Below are 25,090 nucleotides of genomic sequence, written 5' to 3'. Positions count from 1 at the left end.
ACTGGGGTATGGTGAAGCCACACAAGTGTCCACAAATAAGGCCAGGGAGGCATCAGAATGGAGGATTTCAGCCTGAACATGTAAATTCTGATCCAGGTCCACATAGTATGGGCTATGAGTCACAGGATATAAGAAGGAGGGGGAGGTAAAGAAAGAAATGTTCACGTTGAAATTGCCATACTGGATTTCCTGGACCTCAATGATGTCATTAGTGATGTACATGGTGTTGACCCAGGTGTTCCGGAGCATCTTGCAGCTGACATGAATGTGGAGGTCCTTTCTCCTTTTGATGATGCCATTTGAAACAGCTGCTTTGAGGAAGTTGGACTAGCTGATAGTTTCATCATTGACCTAGGAGAGGCAGGCAGGAGAGCAGAGTTAGGCAAATGTCTTCTGGTAAGAGAATTTCGTTGTTGATTTGATTTATAACAAGAAGGAAACGACTCCACAAACTTCAAAATGTTCCCAGACCACATACAGATGGCCCATGCCCATTCCTATGGCTACTATTATCTGGCCTGGATGTCCAGCTCAACTAGTAAGACTTCCTCCTTGCACTCCTCTACCACATGATGAGGACCATGGTGTGGGCCAGTCGTTGCTCTTCCTCATGGCAAGATTGGTGTGTTTGGATGGTCTCTTGACCTACCATGTGACTAGCTGAGCTTGGACTCCATGTTTCAAGGCTCAGAACAGAATATTCTGCTTCATTCTCACTGCTTCTGGGAGTCATAGGGGAGGAAGTTGCATACTCATCAGAGAGGGGTCTGGTGAGATCAGTATTAACTGCTTGGTGTTTTGATTGACTGGTAACTGCTGCAGCTTGATGATTGACACTATGGGAGCTAGAAGCCATAGAGATACAGAGTTACTCTAGTAGCAGGGTTGATCTCTGTGGTTGGAATAATTGTATGGGTTATGGCACTCTGGAGCCATTCTGTCCCACCTCCCTGTACCACAGGACCATTTGCTACCGTGTCTTTCACTAACCAGAAAATTCCTAAGAATCTTGACCCCTCATGCAATTTCATATGCCTACCATCTCTTAAAAGTGACTTTTCCCAGGATGGGAGCCCTATTCTTGGAAGCTCTGATCATCTTACAGGAAAGATGATGTCTAAACATTCTTGATCAGCCTGCTGCAGACAGGCAGGTCTGCGCATGCCCTACAGAAGTCCCGAGTCGCGAGGAACACACCAAATCAGCCCGCTGCAGACAAGCAGGTCTGCAGACAGGCAGGTCTGCAGACGCCCTACCGAGGTCCCAAGTCGCCTAGTGCATGCCAAATCATCCCACGCCCCAGCAACAATCCACTGGACCCCCCACCCCCACCCCGCTCCTCTGTACAGCCACCTGGTTCCACACTACAAAGACACAGAGGACACTGGACCACCAGACCATGGTACTGAGTCCCGCTGCTCCTGGTCCAGAGGCAGGGGCTTCTGAGCTGCCGTCCCACTGCTCCTGGCCCAGAGGAAGGGGCTTCTGGGCCACCATCCCTCCCACTGCTCCCGGCCCAGAGATAGGGGCTTCTGAGCTGCCATCCCACTGCTCCTGGACCAGAGGAAGGGGCTTCCCAGCCATCTTCCCTCCCGCTGCTCCCAGCCCACAGGAAAGGGCTTTTGGGCCACCATCCCTACTGCTGCTCCTGGCCCGTGTCCCACCTCTCCCAGCTCAGAGGAGGTAATCCGTGCAGGGGCCAACAGTCCCCCCTGCCGAGTTGACATGAGAAAATAGGCAAATAAGTCTCAAAACCAGACTTCCAGATCACCTACAGCAACCCCAAAGGGAAATGAGATGGAACATTCTGATACTCAACCACCTGGACCCACTGAACTGGCAACAAAATGGGGCCTGGAAAAAACGAAATCAGAAATAATTTCTCAGATAACAGGAGAAATTGTGCCCCTAGTGCAAGACATGATTAATAAATCTAGAGAGGAGCTCAGGAACATGATGGAATCCCAACATAGGAAACAAATGGAATCCATAAAACAGATGCAAATAGATTTCCAGGACATGAAAAACTCCATTGAAAGTCTACACAGCAGAATGAGCCAATGTGAGGACAGAATTTCAGATATAGAAGATAAGATTGCAATTAGTGACCAGGAAAAGAAAAATTGCTTCAAAATTATAAGGGAACATGAGAAATCAATCCAGCAGCTGCTAGATGATGCAAAGAAGAATAACATAAGACTGATTGGGCTCAATGAAGAAACAGGAGAGAGTTGGAGATGACATAAAAAAAGCTCTTCACAGAAATAATGGCAGAAAACTTCCCAAGCAGGGGAAAATAGCTTGACATACAGAAAAGTGAGGCATATAGGACTCCAAATAGTCTTGATCAAAAAAAATCTACACATAGGCATATAATTGTTAAGATTCCAGAAACTCAACAGAAGAACAAAGTTCTCCAAGCAGTCAGAGAAAAGAAACAAATCACATACAAAGGAAAGCCCATCAGCATCACAGCAGACTTCTCAACACAAACCATCAAGGCAAGAAGAGCTTGGAGTGACATATTCCAAGCCCTAAAAGAAAACAGCCTCCAACCCAGATTGATGTACCCTGCAAAACTATCTTTCAAAATTGATGGAGAAATAAGATACTTTCATGACAAAGAGCACCTTAGGAACTTCGTGAATACCAAATCAGCACTCCAAAGAATTTTACACAATCTCCTAGGAACAGACATTGAGGATCACAACCCCAGGAAGCAAAGCAGAATGAACCCATCTCGCATGACAAGAAATTAAATGGAAAGGGGGAGAACCCAACAAAAAGAAAAAGTCATGGCAATGACAAGTCAATACATTTCAGTTATAACCATCAATGTTAATGGTCTCAATTCACCAATCAAAAGAAATAGATTGGCAGAATGGGTCAAGAAGCAAAATCCAACAATATGCTGCATACAAGAAACACACTTAATTCAAAAGGAAACTCATAGACTGAAAGTTAAAGGGTGGAAAACAATACTCCACGTGAAAGGAACCCCAAAAAATGCAGGAGTAGCCATCCTCTTTGCAGATCAAGTAGATTTCAAACCAACACTGATTAAGAGAGACGAAGAAGGACACTACATCCTTGTAAAGGGAAGAATCCAAGAGGAAGAGATGACAATCATAAATATCTATGCAAAAACACTAGTGCACCCAACTATATAAAACAAATACTAACAGACATGAAAAGTCATATATGCACTAATACAATTGTAGTGGGGGACCTCAACACCCCACTGTCACAAATAGATAGATCAACTAGACAAAAAAAAAGTAATGAAATACTAGAACTCAATCGAACTCTTGAACAAATGAACTTAACAGATGTTTACAGAGTCTTCTACCCCCACAAAATCAGAATACACATTGGGCCAGGGATTTAGCTCAGTGGTTCCGCTGCTTGCCTTGCAAGTTCAAGGACCCGAGTTCGATCCCCGGTACCAAAAAAAAAAAAAAAAATTCAAACAGAATACACATTCTTCTCAGCTGCACATGGGTCATTCTCCAAAATAGACCACATACTCACACATAGAACATGTTTAAATAAGTGCAAAGGAATTGAAGTTATCCCCTGTATATTATCAGACCATAGTGGGATGAAATTGGAGATCCATAGCAAAAGAAACTCAAAAAATTTCATAAACACATGGAAATTGAACAACACACTTCTGAATAACCAATGGGTCACAGAGGAAATTAAAGAAGAAATCAGACAGTTCCTTCAATTAAATGACAATGACAACACAACATATCGGAATCTATGGGACACAATGAAAGCAGTCTTATGAGGGAAATTCATAGCAGTGAATACTCATATTAGGAAAACAGAGTGAGCCCAATTAAACAACCTGATGCTGCACCTCAAGCTTCTAGAAAAAGAAGAGCAGGACAACCCCAAAGCTCATACAAGGGAGGAAATTATAAAGATCAGAGGAGAAATCAATGCAATGGAGACTAAGAGAATGATACAAAAAAATCAATGAAGCCAAGAGTTGGTTCTTCGAAAGAATCAACAAAATTGACAAACCCTTAGCCAACCTTGCAGAAAAAGGAAAGAAAAGGCCCAAATCCATGCAATTAGGAATGAAAAAGGTGAAGTTACAACAGACACAGCAGAAATTCAGAGGATCATCAATACCTACTTTGAGAATCTATATGCCAATAAGATGGACAACACAGAAGAAATGGACAGATTCCTAGATACATATGAATTACCAAAGTTGAATGAAGAAGATGTAAAAGTTCTAAACAACCCAATATCAACCAATGAAATTGAAAATGTAATTAAAAACTTAAGAACTGAGAAAAGCCCGGGTCGTGATGGCTTCACCACCGAATTCTACAAGACATTTAGAGAGGAACTACTGCCACAACTATTTAAAGTCTTCAATGAAATTGAAAGGGAAGCAATACTCCCAAATTCATTCCTGGAAGCAAGCATCACCTTGATCCCCAAAGCAGAGAAAGACCCAACTGAAAAGAAGAACTATAGGCCAATCTCACTAATGAACATAGATGCAAAAATCCTTAATAAGATACTGGCAAACAGAATGCAGAAGATCATCAAGAAGATCATACACCCTGATCAAGTGGGATTCATCCCAGGGATGCAGGGATGGTTCAATATATGAAAATCAATAAATGTAATACACTATATCAATAGAGCCAAGGACAAAAACCATATGATTATCTCCATAGACACAGAAAAACCATTTGACAAAATCCAACATGCATTTATGATAAAAACCCTCCAAAAAATTGGAATAGATGGTCTCTACCTCAAACTGATAGAAGCCATCTATGAAAAACCAACAGCCAATATCATACTAAATGGTCAAAAACTGAAATCCTTCACACTAAGATCAGGAACAAGACAAGGATGTCCACTGTCACCACTCTTGTTCAATATACTTCTGGAAACATTAGCCACGGCAATTAGACAAGAGAAAGAAATAAAAGGAATAAAGATAGGAAATGAAGAAGTCAAATTGTCATTCTTTGAAGATTACATGATACTCTATATAGAAGACCCCAAGAACTCCACCAAAAGTCTTCTAGACTTAATAACCAAATTCAGTCAAGTAGCTGGTTACAAGGTCAACACACAAAAATCAATAGCTTTCCTCTACACCAATGACAGACTCACTGAGAGAGAAATAGGGCAAATAATTCCTTTCACAATAGTATCCAAAAAACTAAAATACATAGGAATCAGCCTAACAAAAGAAATCAAAGACCTCTTCCCTGAAAACTATGGCACTCTGCAAAGAGAGATTGAAGATGATATCTGAAAATGGATGACATCCCCTGCTCCTGGGTAGGAAGGATTAATATAGTGAAAATGGCCATACTTCCAAAACTGCTATATAGATTTAATGCAGTTCCAATTGAGATGCCAGCAGCATACTTCATGGACCTTGAGAAAACAATCCAAAAATTCATTTGGAATAAGAAGAGACCCAGAATAGCAAAAGCAACTCTAGGTAACAGAGACATGGCAGGAGGTATCACAATCCCCAACCTGCAACTCTACTACAAAGCTACTGTGATAAAAACAGCATGGTACTGGCAAAGAAACAGACCTGAGGACCAGTGGAACAGATTAGAAGATGCAGAAACAACGCCAGACACACTCAGCCATCTCATCTTCGATAAAGGAGCCAAACACTCTCACTGGAGGAAAGATAGCCTCTTTAATAAATGGTGCTGGAAAAATTGGGCTTCAACTTGCCAAAGATTAAAACTAGACCTGTATCTCTCACCATGCACTAAACTAAAATCAAAATGGATTAAAGGTCTAAATATTAAAATAGAAACTCTGAACCAGTTGGAACAGAGGTTAGGTAGAACCCTTGAAGACATTGGTGTAGGAAAAGATTTTATGAACAAAACCTCAGTTGCCCGTGAACTAGCACAAACAATCAACAAGTGGGATCTCTTCTTATTAAAAGGCTTCTGCACAGCAAGAGAAACCACCAGCAGTGTGAAGAGACAACCCACAATGTGGGAAAAAATCTTCACCTGCTGTTCCTCAGACAAGGGTCTACTATCTCGAATCCATAAAGAACTTAAAAAGATCAGACCTCCCAAATTTAAAGACCCAATCCAAAAATGGGCATCTGAAATGAGCAGACATTTCTCAGATGAAGAAGTAGAAATAGCAAACAAATACATGAAAAAATGTTCAATGTCACTGGTCATTTGAGAGATGCAAATGAAAACAACACTGAGATTCCACCTCACTCCAGAAAGAATGGCTGCTATCATGAAATCAACCAATAACAAATGCTGGCGAGGCTGTGGGGAAAGAGGAACCCTGCTCCACTGCTGGTGGGAGTGTAGACTAGTGCAACCACTGTGGAAATCATTATGGAGATACCTCAAAGAACTAGGACTGGAAGTCCAGTTTGACCCCGCTATTCCACTGCTGGGGATCTTCCCCAAAGAATTAAAAGAATCATACCATAATGATATATGTGCACCCATGTTCATAGCAGCACAGTTTGTGATATCTAAATCTTGGAAACAGCCCAAATGCCTATCAGCTGGAGACTGGATAAAGAAAATGTGTTTTTTTCATAAAATGGAGTACTACTCAGCCATAAAAAATGAGAAATTAGAGAAATTTATGGCTAAGTGGATGCACATTGAGGCAATACTCTTAAGTGAAATAAATAGGACACACATATGTAAATTCTGAATAGTTTCTCTGGTGTGAGAAATTGAAAGTGTAAATAAGGACTAAATGTATAACAGGTAATGTGAAATAGGAAGAAAAGGGGCAAAGGGGAAGGAAGTGGGAGGGCTAGGGGAAAGGGTAGAAGGGAATGGGATTAATGTGAGAAAATGGAAAAATAGGAACAAAATCTTTGTAAACAGGGAGGACTGGAGGGGTTGAAGGGAGGGTTGGGCAAGGGTGAAAAATAAGAACCAAGAGAGACTATGTAAAGGTGCCAATTTCCAATGATGAATATCATTATATTGTATACCTAAAATGTACCAATGATTAGAATTAACAATCGATAATGTAAAATAGGAAGAAAAGGTCCAAAGTGGTAGGGGTAGTGGGAGGGGCAGTGGAAAGGAAAGAAGGGAAAGGAAAAATGCTGAGAAATGGAAAAAATGGAAATAAAGTCTTTGTAAATAAGGAAGGGTGGAGGGTGTGAAGGGAGGGCTAGGAATGGGGAAAAAATAAGAACCAAGATGCATTATGTAAAGGTACAATTCCCAGTGAGAAATGTAATTGTGTTGTATACCTACAATGTACCAATAAAAGAATTTAATAAAGCACAAAAAATAAAAATAAAAAAGAATAAAAGCTGGACACAGTGGTACAGGCCTGTAATCCCAGCTACTAGAGCACCTCAGGCAGGAGGATCATGAGTTCAAGTCTAGCTCCAACAACTTAGCAAGACCCTATCTCAAATAAAAAATATGAAAGGCTGAGGATATATCTTAGTTGTAAACTGCTTGACTAGCATATCCAAGGCCCTTGGTACAATCCCAGGCACCACAAAAAAAAAAAAAAAAAAAAAAGGAAAAAAGAAGACATGAAAGTACTCAGGAATTTTATGGGGTAAGTGAGCAAACAACCAGGAGTGACATATTCAGACACCTTCTGAACAAGTGTAGTTAGAAGAATAGATTCATATTTTCTTCATAATCATTCAGGTCCTTTAGAGTGCTAGACATTATTACTTTAATGTTCTATTACTAATTTTCAGGTAAAAGTAACACCAAAAACCCAAAAATATGTTTAGGACAAATTGTTGTAATTAAAAACTTAAAAATTTAAAAAGATTTGTGTAGCATTTTAAAAATTTCACTTGATTCTCAAACATTTTTAGACATTTTCCAACATGAAAGGTAATTTTGAACTATCTCACTATCTTGCATTTTGTCCCAAGAATTAGAAACATGATTAAAACCACAGTTCTTAGAATAAAAAAGGTATGACCATAAAATTATTAGAACTTTAAAAATTTCATAGATAATTTTAAGTATCAAAAGATAATTGCCAGTCTTTTTTAAAAAGGGGAAAGGAAATCTTAACCATTAAGCCCTTGAACATAGGAGGGGATTCATAACTAATGCATACTTATTTGTTTTGGGGTGCATTAAAAATTCTTCAAAAATTGTCTTCATTTTCCCTCTACTTAAAAAAAAAGGAAGGTGGTGCACAATATTGTCTCCCAGATGCACCTCCTCTGTTTGGAGTTTTCAGTGTTAAGCACAAACTCAAGTCTGTTTTCTAAGCTAGCGAGAAAGTCCAACTGTTCACAATCTGGTAGGGTTGGGTGGCCCACCTGTGAGGGCTTCGGCACTCCCAACCCGTCAGACACTGTCACATGTGACTCATCCACAATGGATGGTAAGATGACCTGCGAGACATGGCTTTACAGGAAGTTTTCACAAAACAGCCTAACCGTCGTCACAGGTGCCACACTCACATGATCTTCGTGTACCTGCAGTGTGCAGACTTAGGAGGGTTAGCACCACAATCCACCAGAATTATGAGCAAGGTCATATTGGACAGCATGTAGAATTTTCTCATTAAATATACATCTCAATGACTAGAACTCTCTACACGAAGGGACTATGCAAAAATTCACAAATATTTTAAAGGGTTTTTTTCTTAAACCCTCACAATCCTTCAGTATGCATCTTTAAAGCTCAACAGTTACAAGATGACAATGTAACAGTTTTATGTGAAATGTAACCAGCTTGTGTTCTGAAAATTAACATACTTCAAAGTCTCAGAGTAAAAATATCAAGAATAAGCTCAGCCTCACACCTAACACCAAGTTTTCATCCACAGGTCTTCAGACGATAAGCGGGCACAGGCATGGTACCTTTCTGATCTTGAAAGAACTTAGCACAAATCCTTCTAGGAGATGTTCTTGTGCAGGACGGAGAACACTCCCATTTGGTGAGAAATCAGTCTTTTTCTAAAACCATTTTTTCTACCCCAAAACCAGCTATACTAAAGGGAAGAAGCACTATTTACACATTGCACCACTCTCTCGTTAAGGTTTAGCTAAGATCTACCAGCCAGGAATCAAATAGTAATGTATTCAACCTAAAGTATGAATATTGTACATCATCAAGACTTGGTTGAGTTCTTCAGAAGAAAAAGTAGAGACAGCAAGGGGATGGGGTGGGGGTGGGCAACATCCCTAATGGGTGTCTTACTATTGCGCCCCCTCCATGGACCAAACAATCTCAGTGCATTACATATAACTTCAGATTTTAAGTTCCCAATGTCACGGCCAGCTGTTACAGAAGAGGCAAAAGTCCACAGTGGGTTCATGTCAAAAGACCAGACTGTACCTTGTGTGTGCTAAAACAAAATCTTGCAATTAAGAAAATGTGACACTCTTTGACTCAAAAAAAAGCTTCACTACTACTCTACACACAGATTGCACTGCCACTCACTTACTGGAATGTATCTGAACTATTACACTATTAAGTGCCTAGATGATAATGTAAAGAGAATAAGGGACCCTCACCCAGCCCAGATAATTCTTAAATATCACAATCTACATGAAAGTGATGTGAACTAAAATACAAGTTTGACTTCTCAGGATCTACTGAAGTTCCAGTTTCATTACAAATTCTTTGATACTTTTTCACAAAGAAAAGTACACCGAAGTGAGTAAAAATGAGTCTTATGTTGGAGGATGGAATGATCTTACTACCATGGCATCTGAAGTCACTGGGAACAGGATGATAACGGGCTCCACCTTCCTTGTAGAGGATATGGGATGGTAAGCATATGTAGCCAATTAAAGGCATTTGGTGTCAGTATATTAAAAGATTAAAATGCTTTAAAACAAAACTCTTCCAAGAATATGAGAGGTTTAAGGACTTGTCTTCGTAAATAACCACATGTCTATGGCTTCAACTGTCTGCCCTACTGCTGAGGTAGGTGACCAATATTCATCAAAACAAAATAATCTTTGAAAATTCCCAAAGAAAAGCCTTGCATAACCAGTTGGTTTCTTCAGCCTATGTCGACTCTGGTTTAATAGTTTCCGTCTTGTCTTCTTATCTGTGCCCTGGCCGAGTAGCATCGCATGTACTCAGTCACCCAAGAGAGTTGTCTGCCAAAGACCCTGTGGAGGCCTTGGTCCTTCTGTGCTTCTCTACATCCACTAGTGGGCTCGGGGCCGCTGTGCAGCCAGTCTCCGTCTCTCCACCTGTCTTCTGCTCTTGGCTCGTAATGCTGACTCATGAATCTCGTGCACAGGGGCAGATGCACAGACACTGTGGGTCTTCTGGCTCCCAGTGTCTGTCTGTCTTTCTCCCCAGCTGTAAAGAGCAAAGGGGTGCTTGTTTTCTTTTACTTTACTCAATGACCTCTGGGGACTTTTGGGGGCTTTCCTGTTTCCTCTGGCGAATAAGGCACTCGGCTGCTGTCGAGGTTTGACACTGGTGTGTAGCCTGTCTCTTCCTTTTCGGTGTGTTGTTTGGGTTTTTCTCCTACGTCTTCCACTGGCAGTGCTTCTGGCAGTGCAGCGTTTGCTGGTCCCTGGTCTCCGTGCCCCCGGCCTCTGCGGCCTCCGGGGCCTCCGCGGCTTCTGGGGCCTCCACGGGCGAGGCAGACGCGAACCGGGGCGAGGGGTCGGCCGGTGGTGAGGCCCGAGCCCTCCGAGGCGCCGTCGGGGCCCCAGGAGTCCCACAGCCTGGGCGCGTGCGCCTGCTCCAGTAGCCGGTGGCCCAGGCGGTAGCGCAGCAGCTCGCGGTAGCAGGAGGCGTACTGGTCCCCGCGCGGCTCCCGGTAGCGCTTCATGTACTTGCTCTTCACCCCGCTGCCCGGGGACATGGTGCCGCGCCACTCCGCACGCGTCGCCCTCAGAACTCAAGACCCAGAGACCACCCCATGGCCCGGCCCGCCGCACAGTTCAAACTCGAGCCCCGCCCGGAGGGGGAGGGAGGGGCGGGAATCTTTGACTTCGGATCCTGTAAGCCTACCTAGTAAGTTCTTTGTGTAATTATACATATATTTTATATTAACTCTGTTCCTTTAGGGAACACTACCCAGTACACACATAGCAGTGATGAGGGATCAGGGAGTTAGGAGATCCCAGCTACAGGAGAGGAGTGGAGTTCAGAGACAGTTCAGGGTGGGTGTGTTTCAGGATGCAACTGATGGTGAACAATCCTTAGTAATCAGAAGGATGCCCACAGCGTACCCACATTTCCTGCTTACTGCCATTCCAGGACACCCAGTCGCTGCCTCTTCTGTGGCTCCCTTGAGACAGAGCTATGTAGGGAACTTGGCAGGTGCCTCAGTTCCTTACAAACATCTATTTCTCACGTCACAGGTAAGGCTTTGACACTGCAACATTGGCTGTGGGGCCAACCCCTGATCCAGGGGCCCAACTAGGAATGGATCCCCTGGGGGGGCTATGCTGTCCCCCAGGGAGTCCATTCTCCTGTGGATTGGTGAGGGGTCCTGGGCTATAGAGCAGTCAGAACAAGGAGAACACTCTTCTTCCTGCAGAGTGATCAGGAAGGTTCCAGCCTAGAAGATCCAGCCTATACCCACCTCAAACTTCCACAGAGTTGCTCGATGACTCTTTAAAAATCTGCCAGTTATGTCATGCTCAACTGAAAAATTCCATGTGAACCTAGAATAAAATTTAAATTTCTCTTCTCTCTTAAAGAGCCTTCCCCATTCTCCATCCTCTATTTTCTCTTTCATCTTCACCTTCATTTTCTTTCCTTTTCATTCACATCCAACCACACTTTCTATAATTTCTTTCTTTTCTTTACTTTTTTTTTTTTAGTACCGGGGATCGAACTCAGGTCCTTGTGCTTGTACAGCAGGCGGCGAAACCACTGAGCTAAATCCCCGGCCCACTATACTTTTCTTGTACTGCAGAATTGCCCAGCTAGTTCCTGCCACAGGGCCTTCACACTTACCCTTTTATCTCGAGTGCAACCCTACTCCTAAGCCAGACCACACATAAATGCCTTTTTGTCCTTTCATCTTCTCAAGGTGTCTTCCCTCTACCTTCATATCGCATCATTCCTATACCCCCAAGACAGCCCTTCTCTATCCAGTCCCCCTATTTTACAATAATTAAAGCACTCTCCCTAATTTGAATTTGTTAGTCATGTCTCCCCACTTGCAATGCAAGTTCCATGACAGCAGGGACTATGTTTCCCGGTTCAGTTGTATTCAGTTCTGTATTTCCAGGCCCTGGAACAGTGAGAAACGATGATTTGCTGAATGAATGAATAAATGGAAAGAAGGCAGCTTTCTCCACATGCACGCTTGCTCTTCCTCATTTTACTTTGGATGCCAGGATTCCTTTCTCTGAGCTGCAAGCTCAGTGCCTACAGGACTCTAATCCACCTGCTTCAGCCTCTGCAAACATGAATGGTTAGAATCCTTTTTTTTTTTTTTTTTTAAAAAAAGAACATACTACTATATACTTTTATTTTTTTCTGGTACTGGGCATCAAACTTGGATCCTTCTGCATGCAAGGCAGGCAGCAGAACCACTGAACTAAATCCCCAGCCTTAGGGTTTTTTGTTGTTATTGTTCTTGTTTTGGTACCGGGGATTGAACTCTGGATGTTGTGCTTGTGAGGCAGGCACTGGAACCACAGAGCTAAATCCCCGGCCCTAGAATGCTTTACAGGGGAGCCTGACCTGCACTTTCTTTTTCTCACATCCTCTGGCTCCTCTTCCCACTCAGGTCAGGCCCCTGCAGGCATCTGAGTGCTCCAGCTGGGCCCAGAGTGTGCCCAAGTGCTGCATCACCAAGTCCTTCTCTGGGCCTTCAAACTTCAAATAGAAATTCCTGGAGCAGGGCAGCAAAGGCCTAAGGTATCTCTGACACTATCCCATTTGTGATCTGCACAGATACGGCCAAGGCTCATGTCCAGGTTTGTTCCCCAGGTTTTACTTGCGGCTGCTGTGCTAGCTGTTGAGACCCAGGGAGAGCCTAGGCGGGCACTGCCTGCAGCCCTTCCAGGGCCAAGCTGGGGAATGAACTTACTGCTGGGATTGCTGGCAATGACACAGCCACACACCTGCTGTTTTCTCACGTGCAACTCCCCCAGTGTGGCCAAACTGATACGTTTCCCTAGAGTTGGGCAGGAAGTGTGTGAATCCAGAGGAGTATAAAAGCCCATTATCCCTGAGAACTGCCCAGCCCTTTACAAAGATGGAGGTCCTAAGAAGGCTCATTTTCTTGGCCCTTTTAAGCACCTCACGTCTGGCAGAGCTGAATGTGTCTGAGGCTGAAGGTAAGAAAATTCAACTGAATTTCTGCCCCAAACTAGAAAAGACCTCATTTCATCAGGCCTCTTTCAAAATTTTGAAAGATTTCCTATGTGCCGTTGGCCCTGTTGAGTCCGGGGTGGGGACCGCTGCTTCTCTGGGATGAGCGGCCAGCTGGGATTGTACACTCGGCATCAGTGATGAACTAAAGAGGTGGAGTTTTAAAAAAAGAAGACACTTTATTTGTAAGGAGGAAAAAGATAGGAGATAGAAAGCTGCCCCAGAGAGGGGGCCAGGGGGCTCTGGAAAGATGGACACTTGTGGGCCTTTGTCCCCAGCTTCGTTTATCAGGTTTTGGGGTACTCTTCTTCCCTGGAACTTGTCACAACCAGACTGGCTCTCTAGGCTGTCTTGGCTGGATCCCAGGCCACAAGACCCTAATCTGGGCAATATTCCTTTCGGTGGGCTTTGTTTGACTTCCTCCTTCCTGTTCTTGCCAGGGCCTTTATTTAGAGGTTGGTTAGGAGGAGCCTTAGAGAAAGTCAGCTTAGAGTTAGTGACTTAATTACAGGGATGTGTGTATCTAGTGCAGTAAAATAGTGACTGCAAATATATATGCATAGATGTGAGTATATATTTTTCTATATGAAATAAGAGCATTCCTTAGGTAGCCTTTGTCACCTTTGTGCTTTATTGAAAGTGGGGAGGGGTGGCTATCCTGGTTTTGTGCACCTGCTTCCTCTGTGCTCTGCCTATCACCCCTCCCTCTGGTCCTTTGATGTAAGTCCCAATGCCATTTGGTGTCTTTATCTGTTTTTCTTTCTCTCTGGTCTTTTTCCTTTTAGTTATTCTCTCCAGTAAATTTTTGCCTCTTTCTAATCAGGATTAGCCAGAAAACTTAATGAAGCCCTTATTCTGTTGATTACAAAAATCACTTATGAAGGTTTTTTTATACAAAATAAAATGTTTAAGTAAAAAATACTGATGCCTGGGTCCTGTCTTCAGAGACTTGTTAAGTAATTAAGAATCTATTATTTCCCTGCCTATAGACCTGCAACCCCTACACCTCTTGGTGGGATTTTGGTTTAGTACTAATTTCTTTCAAGCCTATATGATAGCACCCATTGAAATATACAAAGGACAATGGATGCATATAGAGGCCATACTCTTAAGTGAAATAAATAGGACAAACGTGTAAATACCAAATAGTTTCACTAGTGTGAGAAACTGATAGTGTAAACAAGGGTTAAAATGATTAAAATGAATAATTGATAGTTTGAAATAGGAAAAAGTGTCCAAAGATGAACGGGTGAAGGGAGGGGAAGGGGAAAGGAAAAGAGGGAAAGGAAAAACTATGAGAAAAGAAAAAAATGGAAGTGAAATCTATGTAAATAGGGAAGGGTGGAGGGGGTGAAGGGCGCATAGATAATGGGGAAAATATAAGAACCAAGATATATCATGTACAGGTACAAACACCCAATGATAAATGTAAACGAATTGTATACCTAAAATGTACCAATAAAAGAATTTAGAAAAAAAAAGAAATATACAAAGGACATAGAGTTTTACTGGGTAATTTCATTATTAAGAATGTATCTTTGGAAAATAATCATAAAGTACATGAAGTTAGTGTGCAAGTGTGTGCATTTACATAATCATAAAAACAATATAAATTTCCACCACGGATTTTGTTATTGTAAGTTCATATGACACTGACAGATTATAAAGGTGTCCAGTATCTACATTAGGGGAAAAAACTGTTTGAAACTTATGATAGATTTTATAGTTAAGATATATGCATTATAAAATTTAAGAAATCTGTAAAGAGGAGGAAGAGCAGAGGAAAGGAAACATTCTGGATGTATTCACAGCAATATTTTAATGATGACTGGTATTGTGCAATTACAGTTTTCTTCTTTGTCTTTGCTTTTTGATTTTTTTCTAATAAATATATCAAGAGTTAGATAAAAATAAAAGACTTGGTATAAGGACATTTCCATTCATTAGTCAGACATGAAAAGGAAGATGAGAAAGTTTACTGTTATATAAGACTTTTTGATCGATGGATCTGTTTTGGAAAAAAGTCTATTCTTCTCTTTGTGCATTTGTAATTGTGTTCTTTTTAAATTATAGAATTGTAAGGATTTGTTACACATTCTAGATATAAAGCTTCCTTTTGAAACTATGTTTCTTCAGGCCCTAATATATTCTTTTTTATGGACCATATGTAGAAAAGCTCAAGGGCTTCAAGAAGGAAAAATTGCTGGGGATCTAGCTCAGTGGTTCTACCACCTGCCTCGCAAGCAAAAGGTCCCAAGTTTGATCCCCAGTACAAAAAAAAAAAGTAGAAGAGGAAGGAAAAATCGATTGCTTGTACTTTGGTTTGGAATGAACAAAATAGCACTTGTGATTAGCTGCATGCTTGTATGGGTATGACATGGGAGATATCTATAAGAGGGGACAGGGGCTGGAGACTTTTCTCAGCAGCAACTGCGTTCTTTCCCAGGCAGATCAAGTTGCAGTGCCAGCCTGGGAGGGGCCAATCTGACAGATACACACAAAGCCCTCATCCTGCAACTCACTGCCAGTGAGAACTGCACCTGGACAATAGAAAGACCAGAAAACAAGAGCATCAGAATTATCTTCTCCCACATCCAGTAAGTAGGATCTTCAGCTTCTCAAGAAGAGAATTCTGGCCACAGAATTCAACTGCTGCTAGAGGTGGTAGAGATGGTAGTAATTCCCATGATAATGATAATGATGGTGATGGTGATAACAATGTTTGAGAGTCATTGATGATGATGATGATGATGGTGAGTGGTAGTCACTGCTGATAACTGCATGCCTCCACTGGCTCATGGAGCTCCCATAAGGTCATTACGACACAGAAAGGTTGAAAATGCTGAGGTCACCACAGTGAGTGGAATGATTATGGTTAGTAACCAGCTAGTCTAGTTCCCGATTCTACCTCTGGAAACAATAAACTTGTGGTTCTTAATTACATAACAGTCTCGGGAGATAGGACCCAGGCATCAATATTTTGTACTTAAACATTTTATAAGTGATTTTTATAAGTACCCAGGCAACTCAGTGTGAGGCCAGTCTGAGAACACAGTGCTGTCCTGTAGCTCAGCACTTCTTGAGATCTGTCCTAGGTAATCTTATCAACCATCTTATGAGTTGCATTTTAGTCCCATTAAATACATAAGAAAGCCTAGGGAAAGCACTTAATGGACCCAAGGTCACAAAGTAATAAGAGTGGGAGTGGGATTCTAGCACTCTGGTTCAATACATAGCTCCTACTCTTATTCTAGCTCAGTGCTCTTACTCAGTAATCAGTACTCAGTACTCCTTATCCCATCTCAAGGCACAGGTTTTTGGGCCCCACCCAGGGTCTCTACTAACTTATTCAGGTGGTGGGGGTTACCTGAGAATTTGCATAGGATATATATTCCCAAATGACATTGATGGTGCTGGTCATTTTGTGAACTTTACCACTAAAGTTGGACTTGGCTGACACTGAAGGAAACAAAACAGAAGAGGGCTTTTAAACTTCCTGAAATGCTAGAGCTATAAAAAAATACACATTATTTTTGATATATAAAGAGAACAGAAAAGTGGGAAGAACAAACGCAGGTGAAAATCAACATTTAACATTTATTTGACACTTTCTATGTGGCGGGCCTGTGTTAGGTGCTCTATGTTTGGAATGATATAAATTTGACAAAAAGTAAACATGACACTCCCAATTTTTTAGAAGAGAAAACTGAGGTCAAGGAAAGCTAAATAACTTGTCTGATGGTGCATAGCAGGTAAGTGACTAAGGTGGAAAGGGATTTCTCAACCCTTGTAGTATTTGCTCTAAGCCATGCTGGACATATATCCTCTGAGGGAATTTGGGGAGAGCCTGTCAGAATGGGCAGAAAACTGAAATCCTGGGCTGCCCTGCGCACAAGTTGGGACTGGCCATCCTTCAGAATTAGGAGGCAGTGATGTAGGGAGGGACAGGGAAGGAAAGGACAACTAGGGAGATTCTAAGCTTTGTTTACCCTAAGAGGGGTGGCTGTGGGAGAAGAGTTGTTTTTCCATTCTAATTCAGAAGGTTTTCACTAAAAAGTCTCCTGGACAAGGGGAATAGGAATGATGAAAATAGGGAGAAGGAACAGAGTCCAGGGTTCTAAGCCCATTTCCACCATTTACTTAATATGAGATGTAGGTAAATCAATTCAGCTTCCTGATCCCATAAATGGTGATGGTGTGTCGTTTGATCCTGAAGATAGTGGGGATGATCTTAAGTCTTTGAGAAGTTTAAATAAAAACAGGTGTGCCACTGTTGTATAAATCATCACGCCAATATGAGTAGTTGACTCTGCTCTGAGAACCCACTTTGCTAGTGATTCTTCTCCTGCCTCAAGTATGTTCTGTCTACAGGCTGGATCCAGAGGGAACATGTGAGAGTGAAAACATTAAAGTCTTTGATGGAAGCTCTACCAATGGGCCTCTGCAAGGGGAAATCTGCAGTAAAAATGACTTTGTTCCTGTCTTTGAGTCATCATCCAATACACTGACATTTCAAATCATCACAGACTCTGAAAGTATCCAAAGAAGTGTCTTTATCTTCTATTACTACTTCTCTTCTGGCACCTGTAAGTTGTTATCTACACATCTTTTTTCCCATGCTTCTGCAAATACAGGTTGGACCTTCTTCAGCTGTGGTGTTTTCAGTCTTAGTTTGATCTATCCCCTCAGAGACCTCTCTGCTTGGGAGAGGAGCAGTTCTCCACCTTGACTATGCACAGAATAACCTGGAGAACTTTTAAAATCACGGACTTGGGCCTCATCATGAAGAGTCTGATTCCTTGCTTCTGGGGGAGCCCATGAATGTTCCCTTCTAACTAGCTCCCAGGTGGGGAAGAGGCCTGGGGAAGATCAGATGGTCACAGTAGCACAGTAGCTGACAGTAGGGACCCTACCCTCAGCCTGTTCAGTAATAATGCTGAGACTTTTGAAATGATAATTTAGATCATTGGGCGTGGATCGGGGCTGTGGACTCTTCATGCTTATCAAGTCCCCCAGGTGATTCTGACAAGAAAACTAGGGGGACGTATGTGGAGTTGACTTAATTTTTTTAGACAGTCAGATTTTATACAGTTCTACATTCGCAGTATCTAAATTCCACTTTTACCCATAGCAGAATGCCACGAACTTGAGGGCCTGGATTTGTGGGAAATGTACCTCTCTGGTTTTACTTTCCAAGGCCCAGAAGAGACTGTCTTGATAATCTTCTGCTTAAATCACTGATTTCTTAGTGTCACCAAATTTTTAGAGTGGAGCAGTCAAGATTTCCCTAAGCTAGACCCAGACCATCTTTTCAAACCTGGTGTCTATCCCTTACCTGACACACATCCTATGATTTGGCCAATCTAAACCACTTTGGATCTCCCTAAAAAGAACCTTCAGTATTGCTTGTTCTATCTGTCCTGCTGTTTGCTTATGTACTTAATAGGGCAGAGAAGGATGAAGAACATTTTCATAAAGGGTGCATCTGAGATGAGCTTTGAACAATAGCATAACTAGGGTAGGGTGAGGCAGAAGTAGCAGAAAAGGAGTATATGGTCGAGCTAGCAGCTCCAAGCAGATGTGGGAAGAAAAAAGCAGCTGGGGCAGCAGGTCACTTTCTAGTGGCCATTGAGTCTGGACACATAGGCTGGAGTTAAGGGAGGATGAGACTCCAATTTTGGTTCTAAGAGTGTGACTTTATTTTCTATGACTCAATACAGTGATAGGTTTAGTATTATTCATTTGAAGCAGTATAAAGATTTGCTCTCTGCCTTGTACCAAGGGGCAGAAATTCCACTGATAAAGAAGAATCAAAACCTCAATATGCAGCTCCTGAGAAAGAGATAAAATTACACTCAGGGGAGGACATGTTAAGCTCCATCCACAATGCATGAGTTGAAAGAAGTCTCTCTTTTGACTTACATTCTCGATCACCTTCATATCTCTTTCAGCAATTCCAAACTGTGGTGGTTACCTGAACACTTTGGAAGGATCCTTTACCAGTCCCAATTATCCACAGCCACATCCTGAGCTGGCTTATTGTGTGTGGCATATACAAGTGGAAAATGGTTACAAGATAAGATTAAACTTCAAAGAGATCTTGTAAGTACTGGGGACCACTTCTGTGAGAGCAAATGCAGTGAACCCACCTGGCAACTATGGGAACTTTTCAAGGACTTGACATAGAAGGAAGATACTCAGCAATACTATTGCATTGAACTAGTTGACTATTTTTCCAAAGATTCTGAGGTCCCATCAGGTGACAAAATCCCATGCTTGTCATCATAAACCTGAGAGGCCATTATAAGGAAAAATCCTGAATCTCCTAAGAATGGGATGATAGGCAGTCGTTTTGAATAGGTTTGAAAAGCTTTTTCACCACAGGCTCTTCTTCTTAGCCTAGAAATAGATGACCACTGCAGATTTGACTTTATTGCCATCTATGACGGCTCCTCTACCAAGACCGGCCTGATGGGACAAGTCTGTGGCCGTGTGACACCCACCTTTGAATCTTCTTCAGACTCCTTGACTGTCGTGTTATCTACAGATTATGCCAATTCCTACCGGGGCTTTTCTGCTTCCTATACTTCAATTTATGCAGAAAACATCAATACTAGTAAGTCATATTTTATATTTTTTGGCCATTTTGAGCTCTGTACATAGAAACTGCTCCTTAATTCTTATCCTATTTGTGGTTAACTCTATATGTAAGCTCGTTAAATATATTTGGAAACATAGCCGTAACCCAAGGCTTGCCAGTCATTTCTGTACATTGCTTAATATAAGAAGAAACAAACTATTTTATACACCTGGAAAAGATTTCTGTAGAAAATAGGGACTAGTTTCTTAATACCTTCTGAAAAACCATAAAAATATTAGATTTACAGATTCTAGTCTCAAGATGACAGTGAACACTGTAAAAAGTGCATCAATTTCTTAGCTATCTCAGGCTTCCCACTAACATTGAGGTGCACATGGATTTTTGGCTGTCCATAGATCCACTTGTGCTTGGAGGTCTTTGAGATGCAGAGTTCCTAACCAGCACAAATATGACCGTCCTTTTCCTCCTTTGTTTTCCTGACAGCATCTTTAATTTGTGGCTCTGACAAGATGAGAGTTATCATAAGCCAATCCTATCTAGAGTCATTTAACTATAATGAGGATAACTTACAACTAAATGACCCGACTTGTAGACCGACAGTATCAGATGTTGTGGAATTTGCTATCCCTCTGGATGAATGTGGGACAATCAAAGAGGTAAAGTGAAACCCTGACAGCTGGCCTATCAAATGCCAAATGCATGTTGGTAATGCAGTGAACATAATGACAAACCACGGTCAGCTCTTAGTGGTTGAACATATGACGAACATGTGTAGACATATAAGTGCTCGCAGTCACTCATACAAATGCCAAACTGTTGCATCCATTTTTAGGGTAACTGGAGGGTGTTGTTTTTTTCCCCGCCCAGAAGGTAAAGATCTCTAAAAATGCACGAGAGTTTGAACATCTCTGTGCTGTGGAACACTTGTGCAGAAAATGTTTACATCTCATATTTAGTAAAAGTTGAGCTGAATTTAAAAGTTCTTCTTCCCTTGTAAAGAGAGTTGGTAAAAACATTATCCTTATTTTAAATATGAAAGATTTTATTGTAAGTCTATGATTCATTCTACATGTTTTAGAACTTGGATTCAAGATTTCAGGCATTTTCAACCTGTGGGTCCCCTTAGGATGTATGCTGTAAGCTTTTCACTCAGGATGCTAAGCAACAAGCTAATCAAAAAGGATGAAGGCATTACAAGAGGACTTGATAAAGACAGAAGTAAATCTGTTTTTGTGTGCCAAAATGAACACAGGTTTTACTACACTAGGGAAGACAGTTGAAGGAACCTGACAGAGTTCCTGTCTACGTACACTTGGGAAACTTCTCGGTTAGCTACACTTTGTGCTCCTTATGGAAAGAATATGCTGGAGGATTTAAAGTTTTTATAGGGCTGGGAATTTGCATTCAGAATTGATTTTTATGTAACTGAAAAACTTCTGTTCAATTCTATCTCCAAGCTGTACCTCTCATCTCACACTTTCATGGTTCATGTCCCAGAAGACGTCTTCAATAAAATATTTAAGGCATATAGTACTTTGACACAAAAGCTGTTATCTGGTGATTTAAGAAGATGATGTGTCTGCAAGAGTTATTCACATGTACACTCTAAAATATTGCTGGAGTAAAATTCGAATTCCATCTGGTTCTGCAGGTAGAAGACCTTTCAATTACTTACACCAACATAATAACCTTTATTGCATCTCCGACTTCTGCGGTGATCACCCGTCAGAAACATCTCCAGATTGTTGTGAAGTGTGAAATGGAATATAATTCCACTGTGGAGATAATGTATATAACAGAAGATGATGTCATACAAAATCAAAATGTGCTGGGCAAATACAACACAAGCATGGCTCTTTTTGAGTCCAGTTCGTTTGAAAACCCTATATTGGAGTCACCATATTATGTGGATTTGAACCAAACTCTGTTTGTTCAAGTCAGCCTGCATACCTCAGATCCAGACTTGGTGGTGTATCTCGATGCCTGTATAGCCTCTCCCACACCTGACTTTGCTTCTCCAACATACGACTTAATCAAGGGTGGGTAGGTATCAATGCAATTGGTGTCTGACATTCCTTCCCAGGATTAGTAATAATTTCAATAAAATAATGTTTTTGTACATATATATATATAATTTTTCCTAGTGCTATTTCCATAGAATTTAATTAAATTTATGTTAATCACTTTAGGAAATGATGTGTACATGTCACAAAATTTTAAGTTGAAACATCTATATAGACACAGCCCACATGTAGAATCATCTTAAGGTCCTATTTTATGTTTTTGATTTTTTTTTTGTACTGAGGATCAAATTCAGGACCTTGCTCTTGCCAGGTAGGTGCTGTGCCTCTGAGCTACATCCCTTGCCCCTATTTTGGTTATTTTTAACAAAAACCTGGGAGATTACTTAATGTGTGTCATCTTTGGAACATAATATCATCAGGAAAATGTACATAGCATTCTTAAAAGTACAAAATTTTTCTTTGAAAGAAAAATTTTCACTTTTTCCTCCTAGAAGCTGATAAATTTTACTAAATCATCCAGGCTGATGCATTAATAACAAGCATGAGAGAGAGAGTATCTGACTCTCCATACATAGGTGTCAATTTTCTGATTTGTTCACATGGACAGGAATTTTAAAGCTAGAAGAAACCTTACTAGTTCCCGAGGAATAAAGAAAAAATCCAGAGTTTTAGCTCACTGTAGTGTGAGCCACAGATATTGTCTTTCTAGAGAAACTTCTGGATTCACAAATTAAACAGTTTATTGAAAACTTTGTATCATCTCTTCTTATATGGGAAAGATGAACTTCTGTGTATCTTCTGAACATGTTCATGAATTCTGTTCCAGATGTAGTCGAGATGAGACTTGTAAGGTGCATCCCTTATTTGGACACTATGGAAGGTTCCAGTTTAATACTTTTAAATTCTTGAGAAGTCTGAATTCTGTGTATCTGCAGTGTAAGATTTTGATATGTGATAGCGGTGACCAACAGTCTCGCTGTAATCAAGGCTGCGTCACTAGAAAGAAACGAGGTATTTCTTCATACAAGTGGAAGACTGATTCTATCATAGGACCCATTCGCCTGAAAAGGAATCGCAGTGCAAATGGAAATTTAGGTAAGAAAAAAAAATATTTCACGATCTAAGAACACTTTCTGGTTTATAGTGCTGCTCAAACTGATTTGTTTTAAAGATGTACACTTCAGAGATTTATAATAAAACTTTTAGTAAATAAGTGGTGACTTTTAAGCACACAGGAAACAATATTTGTTTTCATCAGTTGATAATATGCATTCTGGGTACAGTGTAAACATGATACACAGATGATTCACCAGTGTATTATAGAATTTTTGAGTATACAAGTAATGTCCTCATTTCTAAAAGCAAGTTTCGTTTAGCTTCCTAACTATTTAATATAGAGACCATAGCTAATAACTAAATAAGGGGCAATGAGTTTTAACTCCTAAATAAAACAAAAAAGCCAGCATCTATACAATAGCTTATTTGAAAAAATCATTTTTTTTTCTTTTTGTTGTTGTTTTTGTTTTGTTTTTTTTGTACTGAAGATTGAATCCAGTGCCTTTACACTGAGCTACATTCCCAGCCCTTTTAAAATTTTGAAGCAAGTTCTCATTAAGTCACTAGGTTGCTCAGGATGGGCTTGAACTTGTATTCCTCCTGCCTCAGCCTTCCAGACTGCTAGGATTACATGTATGTGCCACTACCCATGCCCTACTAAAGTTTTTGTTGTTGTTTGTTTTGATTTTTGAGAAAAGATCTTACTTTGTAGTGCAGGCCGGCCTTGAACGGAAACAATCCTCCTGCCTCTGCCTCCCAAGTGCTGGGATTATAGATGTGGGCCACCATGTCTGGCTTCTAAAGTTATTTTTTAAAAACAGAGAATCTACTCTATTGACATAGGACATCCCAGCTCCTTTTTAAAGGCTTGAAACCTGAGGCCAGCTAGGTTGTATGGGAAAGAGGTGATGGTGACTACTCAAGGATAATCCATAAATAGTTTAAGATAAGCCAATGAAATAAAAAGTCTTTTTAAGAATTTATCTTAGGTGTGATTGTGGCATTAAAGAGTTCTATAAGATATCTCTTTATTTATTATTAGTAGTATGGATTATAAAGGAGTGACTCTGGCTTGCAGCAAAACATTTCTTTGGGAAAAACAACAGAGCACCAACAAAAATTAAATTCAGTAACTTTAATAAGCATTAACTAAAAGGCATTCGTGGTGAATTTATGGTATTATAGCATTTGTAGTATAGTATATAGCAAGCATAGTTTCTATAGAAGTTTTTGAAATTAGTTGAAAATTTGTGAATCAAAGTCATTATGGAAATGTCCTATATATTAGATAGTTATTCTTTTCCTGTTTCAAAGGAATAAAATAAAATTGTTTCTTGTTGGCTAAATGTATTTTGACAACTATGGAAAAGAGTGACCATTAATAAATAAATCTGCATTTCCATTTGATTATTATGCTTGAATTTCACATTTTTGTGTTATATCAAGGAATTAAAGCATTTGAAACAAAATTTAACACAAACATAAGTTAATAAAATATTTGATAATGGTTCCTCAATATTGTTTTGGAGTCATGCATTAATTCATGCATAAGATTCAAAGGGTATGTAGAGATATTATAAATGTTACCAACATTTTGTACTGCTAATAAATTTCTGAAAAATTTGTTTCCAGTTATAGGACTTCTGCATCAGACACCTGCAGAAGAAACTCAGAGCCAGCCTTTCAATAGTCTACATCTGTTTTCACTCATGGTCCTTGCTCTGAATGCAGTGATTGTGACCACAATCGCAGTGAGGCATTTTGCAAATCAACTGTCAGGCTACAAATACCAGAAGCTGCAGGGCTATTAACTAATTGATGGAGCCCTAAGCAAGACACATTCTCCCAGATGCTGAAGGAAATGGTACCTCATGGCTACCCAGGATATGAATAAAATAAGAAGGTCCTGAAAAATGATACACAGACTTTTATGTCACTATGTCAGTGTATTTCATTAAAAGATGACTGAATTGAGCAAATATTATGTCCATTAACTCTCATTTTAGGAACTGAAGTCATTACAAAAATTACAAGCATCTCTGTTCATAAACACGAAACATCTTAACCAAACACCAGATGAACAGAAAAAGGTTATTTTTGGTTAAGAA

At 40.6% G+C, this 25,090-nt stretch overlaps 1 protein-coding gene and 1 pseudogene across 3 annotated transcripts; one reads left to right on the top strand and one right to left on the bottom strand.

The window, feature by feature from the left end:
- On the bottom strand, positions 1 to 10,830 carry LOC110347844 (centriole, cilia and spindle-associated protein pseudogene; annotated as a pseudogene). The gene is made up of 2 exons (XR_015440380.1): positions 9,704 to 10,830; positions 1 to 351 (listed from the first exon to the last, which is right to left on the bottom strand). The product of XR_015440380.1 is annotated as a centriole, cilia and spindle-associated protein pseudogene (transcript).
- Positions 10,796 to 25,090, top strand: Cuzd1 (CUB and zona pellucida like domains 1). Of its 2 annotated transcripts, none has more exons than XM_087185052.1 (9): positions 10,796 to 10,982; positions 15,748 to 15,898; positions 17,673 to 17,887; positions 19,253 to 19,403; positions 19,700 to 19,917; positions 20,386 to 20,558; positions 21,554 to 21,945; positions 22,753 to 23,021; positions 24,615 to 25,090. In XM_087185052.1, exons 1-9 carry the CDS (start codon positions 10,796 to 10,798, stop codon positions 24,791 to 24,793), a joined length of 1,935 nt encoding a protein of 644 aa, XP_087041178.1. In that variant the 3' UTR covers positions 24,794 to 25,090. The 2 variants fall into 2 exon arrangements, with proteins under 2 accessions (XP_087041178.1, XP_087041179.1); XM_087185053.1 differs by lacking the exon at positions 10,796 to 10,982 and adding an exon at positions 13,172 to 13,267 and having other exon boundaries at positions 24,615 to 25,089.

The sequence above is a fragment of the Heterocephalus glaber genome, unplaced genomic scaffold (genome assembly GCF_053883595.1).
Source record: "Heterocephalus glaber isolate CG9 unplaced genomic scaffold, H.glaber_assembly_v1.0 deba00001497, whole genome shotgun sequence".
Classification (NCBI taxonomy): Eukaryota; Metazoa; Chordata; class Mammalia; order Rodentia; family Bathyergidae; genus Heterocephalus; species Heterocephalus glaber.
The sequence above is the reverse complement of the archived record's forward strand: the minus strand, read 5'-3'. Positions and strand labels throughout refer to the sequence as shown.